This window comes from Fukomys damarensis, unplaced genomic scaffold (assembly GCF_012274545.1).
Source record: "Fukomys damarensis isolate Sample0158 unplaced genomic scaffold, DMR_v1.0_HiC HiC_scaffold_17, whole genome shotgun sequence".
NCBI classification, from domain to species: Eukaryota; Metazoa; Chordata; class Mammalia; order Rodentia; family Bathyergidae; genus Fukomys; species Fukomys damarensis.
In genome coordinates, this window is record NW_022900929.1 from 7,664,619 (window position 1) to 7,679,960 (window position 15,342).

At 42.2% G+C, this 15,342-nt stretch overlaps 1 protein-coding gene across 1 annotated transcript in view; it reads right to left on the reverse strand.

Moving 5' to 3' along the window:
* Positions 1-15,342, reverse strand: part of Tbx20 (T-box transcription factor 20) — a 48,831-nt gene that overhangs the window by 18,949 nt on the left and 14,540 nt on the right. Inside the window, exon 5 of the mRNA XM_033765332.1 lies at positions 8,584-8,660. Within this exon, the coding sequence (XP_033621223.1) occupies positions 8,584-8,660 (77 nt within the window). The remainder of the gene's footprint in view (positions 1-8,583; positions 8,661-15,342) is intronic.

Here is a 15,342-nt window from a genome sequence, read left to right on the forward strand (position 1 = left end):
ACAATAACAAATGTTGGCACAGTTGTGGGGAGAAAGGAACCCTTGTCCATTGTTGGTGGGAGTGCAGACTGGTGCAACTACTATGGAAGTCAATATGGAGATACCTCAAAGAACTAGGATTAGAGGTTCCATTTGACCCAGCCATCCCTCTGTTGGGTATCTTTCCAAAAGAAGTGAAAGAATCATACCACAGTGATATATGCGCACCCATGTTTATAGCAGCATAGTTTGTAATAGCTAAAACTTGGAAACAGCCCATCTGCCCATCAATTGGAAACTGGATAAAGAAGATGTGGTTTTTCTATAAAATAGAATACTACTCAGCCATAAAGAATGAGAAAGTAGATTCCATTCATAGTTAAATGGGTATATTTTGAGGATATACTTCTAAGTGAAATAAATAAGGCACACAAATGCAAATACCGAATAGTATCTCTGGTGTGAAAAACTAAAATAGTACTCAAGATCCTAATGGGATACTTAGCAAATAGGAAGAAAAGGACCAAAGGTGTATGGACAGTGAGAAGGATAGGGAAGGGGGAATAAGGGAAAAGGAAAAAAATATGAGAAAGTGTAAAAATGGAATTAAAGTATTTGAAGGGGGAGGGGAGGAGAGGGTGAAGGGAGGGTGGGGAAAAGGGGAAAAAATGAGAACCAAGACCTGGCATGTAAAGGTACAAGATCACAGTAATGAATGTAACTGTACTGACTACCTAGAATGTACCAATAAATTCAATTAAAAAAAAGAAAAAGAAAGGGAGTTGATGCTAAAGATGCAAGATACATAACAGGAGTTTTTAAGAAGGTCTGGGACAGAGCATAAAAATGGGAAGCTACAAGGAGGATGGCAGAAAGAGGAAGGAGAAGAAACAAAAAATAAGACAAAACTTTCCTGAGTTCTATTAAGACTTGAGTTGTCACTGTGAAATCATATTTCAATATGAATGAAAAAAATTATTTTCATTACTAAATTAAAAATGTTGATTAAAAATTCATTTTACTTATTTTCATTAACAAATAAAATTATTTCAGTGCTAATGTCAATCATATTTAAATACTAATAAAAAATCTACAACTGGAGAAATATTCATGCTATTTCTGATCCCCAAAAATAAGCATTCTAGAAACATTTTGTACAGACAGAGAGAAAACAGGTGTTTCCCAAAATGAAAAAAAAAAAAAGCAATGAATTTGGTATTTGGTGTTCACTTTCTTTTCTAGTGCTGGAGATTGACCTCAGGACCTTCTGCATACTCTGCAAGGGGTCTACCATTGAGCTACATCCCCAGGCCTTTTTAAAATTTATTTTGAGATAGACTCTTGCTTAATTATCCAAAGTGGCATAGACAATATGACTATAATCATATTGTTGTGTGTGTGTGTGTGTGTGTGTGTGTGTGTGTGTAGAAAATAAATCAATTCAGGCAATGTTAAAGGAGCATTTGATATAAATTCATTAGCATTAGGTTAACAGAAATTCCTAATTCAGGCATAGATGGGTATTATATTTACATAACAAAGAGTGCTCATCTGAAAGCAACAGCCAGCAAAAACCACACATGACAAAACATGATGATTGTCAACAGAAATGTAATATGAACCATGTATGTAATTCTAAAATAGTCTAGTTGCCTCATTCAAACAACACAAATTTTAAAATGTTGTTATTTAACCCAACAACTCAAAATATTCCTTAATATGCACTCAATATTTAAAAACTACTGAGACCTTTTCATTCTTTTTTTATACACTGTATCTTCAAAATCCAGCTCAATTTTTTTTGGGGGGTGGGGGGTTTGTTTTGGATTTGTTTTATACCAAACACATCTCAGTGTGGAAGCGCCATATTTCAAGTCCTCTCTACATACCAGCTGCCATTACATACTGCATGGGACAGGACTGCTCTCATAGACCTAGGTATGACCCAATAAAATATGGGCAGGATTTGGACTTACAGACATGAAAGTGCCAAAATGCCTTAGAATATAAGAAGAGATTTCAGTAAAAGGACAAGCATATGACATATTCCTAAAAGGGAAAACTCAATCCTATAAAGACATAAATTTTCTCCCTCACATGATTACATAAAATATAAGCCAATCAAAATTCCTTTGGCATATTTTTGGAAGACTTTATAAAATGGTTCCAAAGACTGTGAGCATAAAGAGCAAATAATATCAAGAAAATTTGAAAATTTTCTTGAAAAAGGACAGAGATTTGACATCTCAGATATTTAAGTATGGTATGATCTAATATTTACACATGCTATCAGGTTACAGCACTGTAACCCTGGTAGCTAAATAAAGAAAATAAGAACTACCAGAAATAAGAATTAGGTATATGATGAAGAAAGAATTACAAATAAGGAGAAAATAAACATATTAGTAAGTATATGATAGTGGAGCCACTTTTAAAAAATATATAAAATGAAATGTCTATTTTATATCTTATACCAAAATAACTATTGTATGTATCACAGATTGAAATGGAAAATCAGAAACCAATAAAGTGACATGAAATCTATAGTTGAATATTTAAATAATTTGGGAGTGGGGAAGTCTTTCTAAGATAGAAATCATAAAGAAAGAGAACAAATGATTCTATGATGAAATCTACTTATCAAAAAGATAGAGCTAATTTTCAAACTGATAAAAATAATTCCAAAAAATAGGAGCAATAAATGCCAATAACATATACCTACTTGTTCAAAGTTCAGTAAGAGAAGGACAGTCCAAAAGAAGAGGAAATTTCAGCTAAGGAAACAAGCAGGCCAATTCCCAGAAGACAATACAAACTTCTGCCAAGTCTCAGGTTGGCAAAGAGAGAGGCTGGTGATCGTGCTCGTGACCGTGTTTCACGAGGGTGCAAAGGCATGAGCAGCAGAGGCTGCCTTTCCTGAGGGAGACCTGACGCTGGTGAACCAGTCTGGACACAGGTGGCTCTCTGCACATATTTGTCTACCCCCACTCGGTGGTCGGTAGAGACACAAAGCAGAATGGAGACTACTCAGGGCCAGGGCAGAGGAAAGACGAAGAGTTCCCAAGGGTGCACGGCGTCTGTCTGGGACAATGTAAACTCTCTGGGCATGGACAGAGGTGGTGGCTGCACGACACTGAGAGTACACTTAATGCCACTCAAGGGCACACTTCCTAATGGTAACGGTGGTGAATGTTGTGGGATGTGTATTTTACCACTATTTGATAAAATTCAATGGTATGACTGTATAGTTTCTTAAGCCATTCTCCTACTATTGAGCGTTTAGGGTATTTCCCCGAATTTTTTAATGTTAAATATAGTACTATGATAAAAAGGAAAAAAAGGACATGCTATGACTCAACATGTTTATTTGTAGGTGTTTATCCTATATTCCCAAGAAAGAATATGTGTAAAGAAATACATTTTTTCTTCCAGCTCTACTTGCAAGGGGAAAAAGAGAACTAAGATTTGAGATTGGTCAAACAAACTAAGGTACAAAAAGAAAAATCAGGCAGCCACTGCAAAGTGTAATGCAGGTATATATATTTAAAGGTGCATGGAGAATGCTTTAAAAAATACATATGACTTGGTGAACTTTAAAGAAACGAATATTCTATGCATGCCCAGCAGAGGATCTGAAAAATAGACACCAATGGTTATCTGTGAGCCTATGAGACTTTTTTTGCCTTTTTCTTTCTTGTCAGTATTTCTCCTTTTTCTACAGTGAGCATGAACTCTTTTTTTAAAGGAAATAAATTACTGAGAAAAACTTAATTTCAAAGACAATACAAAAAGCCCTCCAGGTGTTTTTCCTCTCTCAATAGCACTGCACCTTGCTGTACAGAACAAAATGCCCCCCGTCAAAAAGAGAAAAGCAAGACACCACCTGGTACGCTGTCCATGTGGGCCAGTAATTCTTCTTTCCCTGAACTAAATCAGTACAAGTTACATTACATTAAGGCATCCTTTGGGGCTTTGTAGTCTGCTATTCAGCTGGCCATAACAGGTATACTTTCTTCTTTGGCTAGGGGAATGGGTTTTCTTTTACAAATGAAGAGGATGCTGTACCCAAAGAGTAAGGCTAAGATGGTGTAGTGGCACAGGCCTGTAATTCCAGCAGTTTAGGTGGCTGAGGTAGGAGGATCACAAGTGCAAGCCCCAGCCTGTATAACATGGACATAGTGAGACAATGTTCAGAAAAAACATTAAAAAGGGCTGGAGATACAGTTCAGTGCAAAGGCTGGGGCTTTAATCCACAGTGGCAATGGGATTTTTTAAAATACATATAAGTAAAGCTATACATGAAGTATGTAGTAAAATTAGAGGAAGGAACCATATTGCCTTTAAGAGGATCACAAAGCCTGTGCTGGTACAGAAGAAACAACACTGGGGTTTCAAGGTACAGACAGACCCAACCTAAAGGCATTTTTGATCGGTTGTCCCACACAGCAAGGTATAAATCTTGAACAGGAAACTTGAAATCATTAAGGTCACATATTTATAACATCATATTCAATTAGGTTAGAAAAGTGCAATATCTGTCATCATGTCATAAAAGATGTGTTTTTCCCTCAGATCTCTGAGAAAGAGAAGCTCCCAATATTGTTATAGATAGGGCTGTTTTCAATCAGTTACAAGAAGCAATTCAATTACGAGACGGTTTAGTGCAGTAACTGACTCCAGACTAATTTAATTTCTTCAGGTCTCTAAAGATCAATTGATCGGATTTGTCCCATCCCCAAAGGCTGTTTAGGAAAAACTCAGGCTTAAATACCTGGAAGTGAAATCCAAAACCTTGGCTGATTTCACACCCCCTGGGTCACCTCACAGACTTTGATCTGGCTGCGTAGAGCGCTCCTTGGCCCTCAGATCACTAAAGCGACTTCACCTCCCCTACTTGTGCTGAGAGCTGCCAGGTCAGGGCGCTTATTCAAAGAGTGGGAAACATGGCCTGCACTCCATCAAATCCGCCCTTCTCGGGTAGGCAGGCTGGGTCCTCCCACCCCATAGCCACCAGTGTGACTGTATGGCCATTTTACTCGAGGAGTCACACGTGGAAAAAGGGAAAGCAGACTTAGGTGGGAAACAAACCAATCCATGCCAGGCTCCTCTCATAAGATGGGGCCCTTAGCGTTATTGTGCCTTTTGTGATTTATGGAGCGCTCCTGTAAATGTTGTCTTCAGCGATGCTGCAATAAACCTTTGAGCCAGCAGGGCTACTGTCCCCATTTCTAGTTGATGAAACAGATTGTAAAGTCCGGCGACTCCTGTAGGATCTCTCACCCAGGAAAAGGCAGAGCTGCACCTCCACCCCTGATGATTTCCTGCGGGCAGAGTGAGCCTCCCCACCCACCTGTGACAAGTGCTCTACTACGACAGCACCACTTTACTGCCCCCAAACCTCCTTGGTCTTCATTCTTAGGAGCCCCAAGCAAACTGGGAAAACACTCACTTAAAACCATCCCAGCCACAAAAACTCCTCTGGGTGGGAGCTTCTGACACTCAGAAGAGGATGGAAAAGTCATTCCTAAAGGAAGGCGCCTTCGTTGTCCACACTGCTGTTACCAGGTTCTCGCTGACTTCTGTCCCCCTTGTCAGAGATCTGCCCCCTTGCCTTCCTTCTCCACTTTGCACTGGGTTTTTCCACCCTGAGCCCAATCTCTTTCCCTGATCTCACCACCCTCACCTCTCCAAATAATTAATCTCTTTTTGACTCACATCACACAGTTTTGCCCAACATGAAGCCAGGCCTCCTGACTTCCCTGCCTCCCCACCCAGCCTCTGTCTGTCTCCCCCACCCGATCAAACCACCTTCCCATGCTCGGCCACTTGGGGAGGCTTAGAACAAACCAGACAGAGGTGGCTAAAGCATGGAACTGGCCCTTCCTTGGTGCTGCTGGGAGAGGCTGGGCAGAAGCGCTGAGGTCAGGTGTGACCATGCGATAGGCAACAGAGTGAGGCGGAAATGTGCCCATGTGGTGGGCAAATCTCAGGAAGACGAGAAGATGCAGTGACTCACAGGGCTGCTGTCTCAGTTCTCCACCTGCCTACAAGGGCATCGGGCCACACAAAAAGAAGAAGTGCAGAAAACGCATGTGCTGAAGAAATTCAAATGATGGACAGGTTGAGAATCTCTTTGGCAGAGACATTTCTGACACTGGTATTGGACAAACTATGGATCGTGATACAGTCATGAGCTTCACCTGGAAGGTCTCAAACCACAGGAAGCATCGTAACTGAAAGAAGTGGGGGAAGTTACAGGTCCACGATTACCACTTATCTTCTTAGGGTCCTGATGTTTCTCCTAGGGAAGATAAGCAGCCTACTCCGTGGGTAAAACTATGTGACCCTGAAGGAAATGACATCGCCTTGTTTCAGAATTCCAAGTTGCCCTTGTGCACTTTGCGTTTACAAATATATCCGCTTCAGATACCAAAGGCCATCACGGCCCCATTTCTCTGAAGACTGCCCCTCATCAAAACTCGGATGGTATAGCATCAAGAGGACTAAGTCTTTGACAACATCCGCCCTGTGCTCACGGTCAGTAAGTACCCTGACCAAAGCAGTATCTTCACTTAGAAATCAAGTGTATGAAGTTTGGTGTGGTGCTCTCAAGATATGAACAGCTGTGTATCTGCAGGGTTTATAGCAGGAAGGAAAGGACACGGAAACTCGGAGGAGGCCACACAGAGTAAAGTTAGGCATCATGACCCATGTGTTCTTACGAACTCACTCTTCTCTTTATCTGACCTGGATGAAAAGTAAACAGAAAATTCTCATTACCTCTCGATGTCAGTGAGCCTGGAGGAATCCCGGAATCCTTTGGCGAAAGGATTGCTGTCTATTTTCAGCTTGGTTATCTGGAAAGGAAAGAATGGGTACAAAACAATCTCATTTCTGGGTCAAAGAAGTAAAATCAGAAACAAAATGTCTTCATTTCCATAGCACCCCAAGAATATCACAGTTGGGTCAGGGATTTAGCTCAGTGGTTGCGCCCCTGCCTCACAAGCACAAGGTCCCGAGTTCCATTCCTGGTACCAAAAAAAAAAAGAATATCACAATGTCTGTCAGCATTGTGACAGGGTTTAGAGTGTTAGACAAGTTCACCACAAGGATGGGTCACGGCCAAGCTGGACCCAGTTAGGCTGGGGTCTTTCAGGAGAGGTGGACAAGAACTGGGGTGGGATATGTGTGACACAGTAGTGACAGGCGATGGCAGGACAGGAGGGAGCCACATTGATGGGGAGCTGCTTAGAGTTCCAGCATTCCAGGGAATGGGGAATAAACACAAAAACATCCATTCTGACTCGGCAACATCTTGTTAGCACTACGAGCAGGTACCGACACCGGGACGGAGGAAAGATGACATGTCCAGTAACAGCATCGTGTGCAATGTCACAGTGATATACACGACAGAAACACATGGCACGGAGCCTTCAGAATATGAATTCATTCCCAGCCCATCCATTTGACTGAATTAGAATCTAATCAGTCCAGCTTTTGTTGTTCTTTAGAGAACCCTATGTTTCTATGGAAACAAATACTTCCTAGTACGAATTGCTGTCTCGCACTTCAAGTGTCTACGCCAGGGCATCTGTAGTCCGTACAGGACTCAGTGAATGCAGGGAGAAGCACACACCACACGGGCCCTGCCTCCTGAGAAAGACACCGCGGGCTGTGAGCAGAAGTAAAGGGGACACTGGTCAAACCTCCTCCACACAGCAAATCCCCGTGAGAGCTGAGAGGGGCCTTAGAGACCACGAGCGCACGGCCTTGCCTGACAGATGGTCACGCCGAGGACAAAGAGGGTGAGGACCAAGGCACTCGAGGCAGTGGCCGAGTTAGAACCCAGGGAGAGGCCCTCAGAAGCGGCAGAGCTCATGAGCACCAGAAGCAGGGCCCACATTCATCTTTGGAGAGAAACATACACAAAATGCACTGACCAAGGGCCAGAGCTTTAGCTCAGGGGCTCAGTGCCTGCCTTGCAAGTGCAAGGTCCTGTGTTCGATCCCTGGTACCCCGCCCCCCAAAAATGCACTGAACAGAGGGAAAAGCTATGGGGGAGATGAGGCCTGTCCTCCTCACAGAGCAAGAAGCCAGCAAAACACAGAGCCTGAAACACTGCTTCCCTAAAAGCCACTTTCCCTCAGTTTAGAGCATTTCCACAGCTCATTTTAAACTCTTAGCGCCCCTCCCATTGTCTTTTCACTACAAGAGTTCTTTTTTCTTTTGCAAATTTTCCTAAAGTGAGTTGAACCTGAAGCAATGCAATAAAGCTCACCCTGACCCTTTCCACTCATCAAAACTCGGATGGTATAGCATCAAGAGGACTAAGTCTTTGACAACATCCGCCCTGTGCTCACGGTCAGTAAGTACCCTGACCAAAGCAGTATCTTCACTTAGAAATCAAGTGTATGAAGTTTGGTGTGGTGCTCTCAAGATATGAACAGCTGTGTATCTGCAGGGTTTATAGCAGGAAGGAAAGGACACGGAAACTCGGAGGAGGCCACACAGAGTAAAGTTAGGCATCATGACCCATGTGTTCTTACGAACTCACTCTTCTCTTTATCTGACCTGGATGAAAAGTAAACAGAAAATTCTCATTACCTCTCGATGTCAGTGAGCCTGGAGGAATCCCGGAATCCTTTGGCGAAAGGATTGCTGTCTATTTTCAGCTTGGTTATCTGGAAAGGAAAGAATGGGTACAAAACAATCTCATTTCTGGGTCAAAGAAGTAAAATCAGAAACAAAATGTCTTCATTTCCATAGCACCCCAAGAATATCACAGTTGGGTCAGGGATTTAGCTCAGTGGTTGCGCCCCTGCCTCACAAGCACAAGGTCCCGAGTTCCATTCCTGGTACCAAAAAAAAAAAGAATATCACAATGTCTGTCAGCATTGTGACAGGGTTTAGAGTGTTAGACAAGTTCACCACAAGGATGGGTCACGGCCAAGCTGGACCCAGTTAGGCTGGGGTCTTTCAGGAGAGGTGGACAAGAACTGGGGTGGGATATGTGTGACACAGTAGTGACAGGCGATGGCAGGACAGGAGGGAGCCACATTGATGGGGAGCTGCTTAGAGTTCCAGCATTCCAGGGAATGGGGAATAAACACAAAAACATCCATTCTGACTCGGCAACATCTTGTTAGCACTACGAGCAGGTACCGACACCGGGACGGAGGAAAGATGACATGTCCAGTAACAGCATCGTGTGCAATGTCACAGTGATATACACGACAGAAACACATGGCACGGAGCCTTCAGAATATGAATTCATTCCCAGCCCATCCATTTGACTGAATTAGAATCTAATCAGTCCAGCTTTTGTTGTTCTTTAGAGAACCCTATGTTTCTATGGAAACAAATACTTCCTAGTACGAATTGCTGTCTCGCACTTCAAGTGTCTACGCCAGGGCATCTGTAGTCCGTACAGGACTCAGTGAATGCAGGGAGAAGCACACACCACACGGGCCCTGCCTCCTGAGAAAGACACCGCGGGCTGTGAGCAGAAGTAAAGGGGACACTGGTCAAACCTCCTCCACACAGCAAATCCCCGTGAGAGCTGAGAGGGGCCTTAGAGACCACGAGCGCACGGCCTTGCCTGACAGATGGTCACGCCGAGGACAAAGAGGGTGAGGACCAAGGCACTCGAGGCAGTGGCCGAGTTAGAACCCAGGGAGAGGCCCTCAGAAGCGGCAGAGCTCATGAGCACCAGAAGCAGGGCCCACATTCATCTTTGGAGAGAAACATACACAAAATGCACTGACCAAGGGCCAGAGCTTTAGCTCAGGGGCTCAGTGCCTGCCTTGCAAGTGCAAGGTCCTGTGTTCGATCCCTGGTACCCCGCCCCCCAAAAATGCACTGAACAGAGGGAAAAGCTATGGGGGAGATGAGGCCTGTCCTCCTCACAGAGCAAGAAGCCAGCAAAACACAGAGCCTGAAACACTGCTTCCCTAAAAGCCACTTTCCCTCAGTTTAGAGCATTTCCACAGCTCATTTTAAACTCTTAGCGCCCCTCCCATTGTCTTTTCACTACAAGAGTTCTTTTTTCTTTTGCAAATTTTCCTAAAGTGAGTTGAACCTGAAGCAATGCAATAAAGCTCACCCTGACCCTAAGCAGCCTTTTCAAGGAGCTGCCCCACCAAAACAATCTGAGCTGGCTGGGCTGCTCTTCTCTGTCAGTAACACTGCCAAGATGGATCCTGGGAAAATAGCAATCTTCCAGGGCATTCGAAGGTGTCCAAAGTGCTCGGCTTTTATCCATGAACATGCTCTACAGGTACAGCAGCTGAGAAGAAAGACTGATTTCCATTTCAGCGTAGTTATGGAAATGAATGAAGGGAGGGAATACGGTTAACAAACAGAAACCCGTTTGCAATGGAGAGCAAAGCCCCCCAGAGTGTGCACAGAAAGAAATGTACAGGAATCAGGGAGGCATGGTGGGGCACACATGCAATGCCAGCACTTTGGGAGGCTGAGGCAGGAGGATGGCAAGTTTGTGAAACTGTATCTGAAAATGAAAAAATTATAAAAGGGCCTGGGAATGTAGCTCAGTGGAAGAGGCCCTTGGGTTTGGTCCCTAGTACCACAGGTGGGGGGTGTCGCAGCAGTGCCACCTCTATAAGGTGCCCTTTAAGAGTTTGTAAAGAACTTGTCTTGCACAGAGCTGCTGCTTCTTGAGGAGTTGTCTGCCTCAGACATTACTTTTGTAGGTCAGTTTTTGAGATGGAAGAGAAATCTGCATTTGTTTGAAGGAACTGTAAACATCTTCAGCCCTGACAATGCGTAGTTCTAAGGTTATAAGCACCAAGATTTTAACACCCGCAAAGACGTGAGCTAGGTCTCATCCTACAGAACACTTACACTTTAAAAGATGCTCTATTTCCAAAGAGCTTTACAGTCCACAAAAACGCTTTCACAGTCGTTCATCAACAACTGACTACTTAATTCGACTGGTGACCTTGCCTGGGTGCTGTGCCAGATGCCAAGGAGGACAGGGATGGAGGACACAGGGTCTCTGCCCTAAGGGAGCTGAGAGCCCGGAGCAGGCAGAGTTATTGCCTAACCAGGATGGGGAGGTGGCGCCTGACCCTGCAGAGCCAGTGACTTTAAGGGTGGATCAAACCCCCTGAGAACTCCAGGCTGGAGCAGGGACAGGGCAGCAACGGTGAGTCTTCCTCCAGGGGCACAGTTAGAAGACTGGAGAGTGAGTGGATCTGCAGAAGCTCCAGGTGTCTGGAGATGGTCATGGGGCACGCATCTGAATGAGACACTGTTAAGGAAAGAAGTTCTTTCACCGCCAGCCCTCCTCACTGTGAGCCGGAGCAGTGTCCCGTGCACATAAACCGGAACAGAAAAAACCATCTGCTCTATGGGCAAACACTTTGTCCCTGAAAAATTCTCAATTTCTGTCTGTTCTCTGCCTTTCCAAACAGCCCAGGACATGAGGAGTGTGTCACCCCTTAGATTCTTTTTTTTTTTAAATTTAATTTATTGGTACATTCTAGGTAGAAAGTAGTTTCATTCATTACTGGGATCTTGTACCTTTACATGCCAGGTCTTGGTTCTCATTTTTTCCCCTTAGATTCTTGAGTATTGCTCTCAACACGCACGTGGTCTGTCCCTTCTCTAGTTACTGTATTAACTCTGAACAAGGAAGTCAGTAAGTTCAGAGGGCATTTTCAGGTTTCTTTGAATTTTCTTTCATGATTAGAATGATCTACTTCAAATAGCTTTTAAACTCAGCTTTCATAATCCCTAGAAGTTTCGATGTTAACTTTTTCTCTACACTCTGAATTTCAAACTTCAGAAAAGTTGCAAGAATAGCTAATACGGTGTTGTAATCCAGATTTTCCAATTAGGTTCAGCAATGACTTAAATTTAGGGAATCTATTAGAAAAAGCGGATTTGGGACATTTGCCAGATATTTATTTTCTTTGTGGGCCATTTTACCTAATTCCGGAGAAAATAATTGTGTTCACGTTAGAGAAAAAAAGTTGAATGAATTTATTGTCACTAAAATTGCATGGAGACTTTGAGTAGATACTCTATCTTTATGCCATTTCATTTTATTTTATTTTACTTGTTAAATCCAGGGAGTTCTGAGCTGTATGTATCCCCAGACTTTTTTTTTAACCTGCGTATTCTTTCTTCTATGTTTCTTAGTACATATTTGCTGCAAGTAATAAATATATTCATGGTAGGGGGAGCTGGTAGATGTATATAACACACCTCGATTCTTTCTATTTCCTCTTCTTCTCCTCCTCTCCCCTCCAGCTCTAGTTTCACATCCCATTTTCAAAAAGATCAATCTCCATATTTTGTAGTACCTTTTATTTGGCTCTTTAAATTATTCATTCTTTTGGGTTTCTAAAGGGCCAAGCAGCAGCTCAAGTCCTACGGGTTAAATTTATTTGTGAGTCCCCCAAACTTAGTGGAATTTTGGTGGAGGTGGAGCCTTCCAGGTGTCCACAATAAGAACTGGGAAAGATTTGTTGATATTTACTTCAAAACCAAGTAGCCTGAAATATGATTGCATTTTTAAGTAGTTACAACTTAGGTAAAACTGTATGTTTACTCACATGTACTTTGTACTGTTTTTAAATTTTAAGATAAAATAATTTTTAAATAGTAAAATGTTCACATTTTAGCTACCATATATATTAAAAGGTCAAACGTAAATTTTATCCTATGACATTTAAATAAAAACCCAGTAGCTATACAGAAAGAAACAGACTTTCTTTCTTTTTTTTTTCTTGTACCAGGGATCAAACTCAGAACCTTGACCTTGCAAGGCAGGCATAATGAAACTAAGCTAAATCCCCAGCCCAGAAATTCACTTTCAAAGTGCAGTTTCATGAAATCTGTGATAAATGAAAAAATAGCACAGTGAGAGCTGATGAGAAAAAGGGGCTGAGTGTGGACAGGTGGATATCAGTCCACTTGTGCTGTAATAGAGGGACCCTACAGCTTGTCCGGGCAATATAACCCTTGTCAAAGGTTATACTAAAAGAATTATCAAAAAAGAATCCAGGGCTGGGGATTTAGCTCAGTGGTTCTGGTGCCTGCCTCATAAGCACAAGGGACTGAGTTCAATCCCTGGTACCAAAAGTAATAAATAATAATAATCCAGATTTGTGGGGGAGGTTGGGAGGTGGCACAAGCTAGTAATCCCAGCACTCTCGGAGGCTGAGGCAGGAGGATTGCAAATTTGAGCCTAGCCCGGGCAACTTAGTGACTTAGTAAGAGCCTGTCTCAAAAAAGCAAAACAAAAAGGTTGGGGATGTAGGTCAATGTGAAGACCCTGGGTTCAATCCCCAGTGTAGAAGATGAATGATGAATGAGTCAATCAAGCAACCACTAAGCATCATTTCCAGAGAACCAAAGGTGTGGCTTCTTCATCATTCCAAAGAAAAATTTTAAAGCAGCAGTATTCATGTGGTGCAAAGAGAAAGTATTAATGAGTCAGGACAGCAATACATGCTTCAGAAATCTCTGCTGAGTATGCATCAACACACAGCCAAATTACTGCTAGTTCAGGCCCCAACACAATGCTATTTCCTCATGTATCATGATAACGATGTAGAACGCAAGGCATCTCCAAGCCAGAAAGTCCCCTCTTTCAGCACCTCCGCCCTGTGCTCAGAAACACAGATTCTGATACGACCAGCTGTGCCTGGGGAAGGGGCTTCTGTAGAACTTGTTCCTCCCTGGATGTTGTGGGACTCGAGTCCAGAGGGCTTCCCAGCCCTGGGAGAAATTGGCCCTCAGAGACCATTTCTCCAATTAGCAAGAGAAGAACTGACCGAAGGCATTTAAAAATGAAACCTGACCTACACTTCAACTCTACAGAATGATTTGCCTGTGCAGGAATCATGCGTGACCTTTAAATCTAAAATTATAAAATAGTTTGTTGAAAGTGTAATGTATTTAGCTTTTACCTAGTAATGGAAAGAAATGCAATTGTCCCCTTGCAAAAACCAGAAAAAGAAATAGCAAAACAAGGTCCCACTTATACAACTGATAAATAAAGCTACCAGCCCCAATGGAATGAAAAGTTTTTTATCCTTACAAATTCTATTAAAAATTTCAATTTCAATTTTAACAGGCATAATAATAACAGTTCTATGCAAAATTTAAGGGATATGAAAGTGCTCCTAAATATGAACTTCATATATTTTCTTTGTGCATATAAAAGTGCCAATATTTCTGCCATACATAGTATATATTTATTTTGTTTCTACCTCACATGATTCTATTATCTGTTTACTATAGGAAAACCAATACACAGACTCAATATACTGCTGAAGAAGCAAGTAACATGGGGAGGGCTAGGAAGAGTTAAGGATAACTTTAAAAATGGCATAGGGCCACGGATTTAGCTCAGTGGTTCTGCTGCCTGCCTTGCGAGCACAAGGACCCAAGTTTGATCCCCAGTACAAAAAAAAAGCATAGAACTAGTAAAAAATGGTAACGTGCAAATTAATTTATTCAACCCACATGTTTTTGAGCAGAGCCATATGAATTTTGATTCACATTTAGAAAGCACTTGCAAAACTGGCCAATCAGAACATCAAGTCAAGGCTTTGACTATGAATTCAGTTATATATCTGGCTTGATGCTAAGATCTATGGTTCTAATGGTGGATGCACAGAAATGAACTTAGAGACAGAAGTGTTTATTGAGGAGATTAGTTCTGAGTTTAGCTGCTTCCACTGTAGGGTACTCAGCAATGGAATGATGTGATAACCATAGTAATCTTTGTAGTTCATGCTCGAACCAAGAATGTCACCATTCTTATAGGTGAACTTTGAGCCCATTTGCAATATCAAGTAGAAATAAACATTATCAAGAGGAGCAACCACCACTGGAATCTGCATCAATCAGAATCAATCTATTTTAATTTAGCAGGTTATCAAATTCAGTTTTCAGATTTTTGACACTGGTGATGGCCACTTCCTTGGTCTCACAATATATCACTGTGCCATCAAAACACAGAAACTAAGAGTCAGAATATCTAGATCTGTCACTTATCAAAACTGCAGCCTTGGCAGAGGGTCCTAATCATGCGGGGCCTCAGTCTCTTCATCTAGAGAATGGTACTCATAGGGCTTCCTTGGAGGATTAGTGTTAGAATTCAATCAAATTATTATTTTTTTAATGTAAGAAGATTTTTCTCAACTAAAAATAATAAATTCAAATCATGAACTTTAGTTGGATCCTAGCTGCCAGAGGAAAAAAAAGGTTATAAAGGGCATAATTCATTCATCCTAACATTTTTAATTAAACTGAATATTAGGTGACATTAAGGAATAATTCTTAGCAATTTTCTTAGCTGCCATAAAAGATATTATGATTCAAAAATAA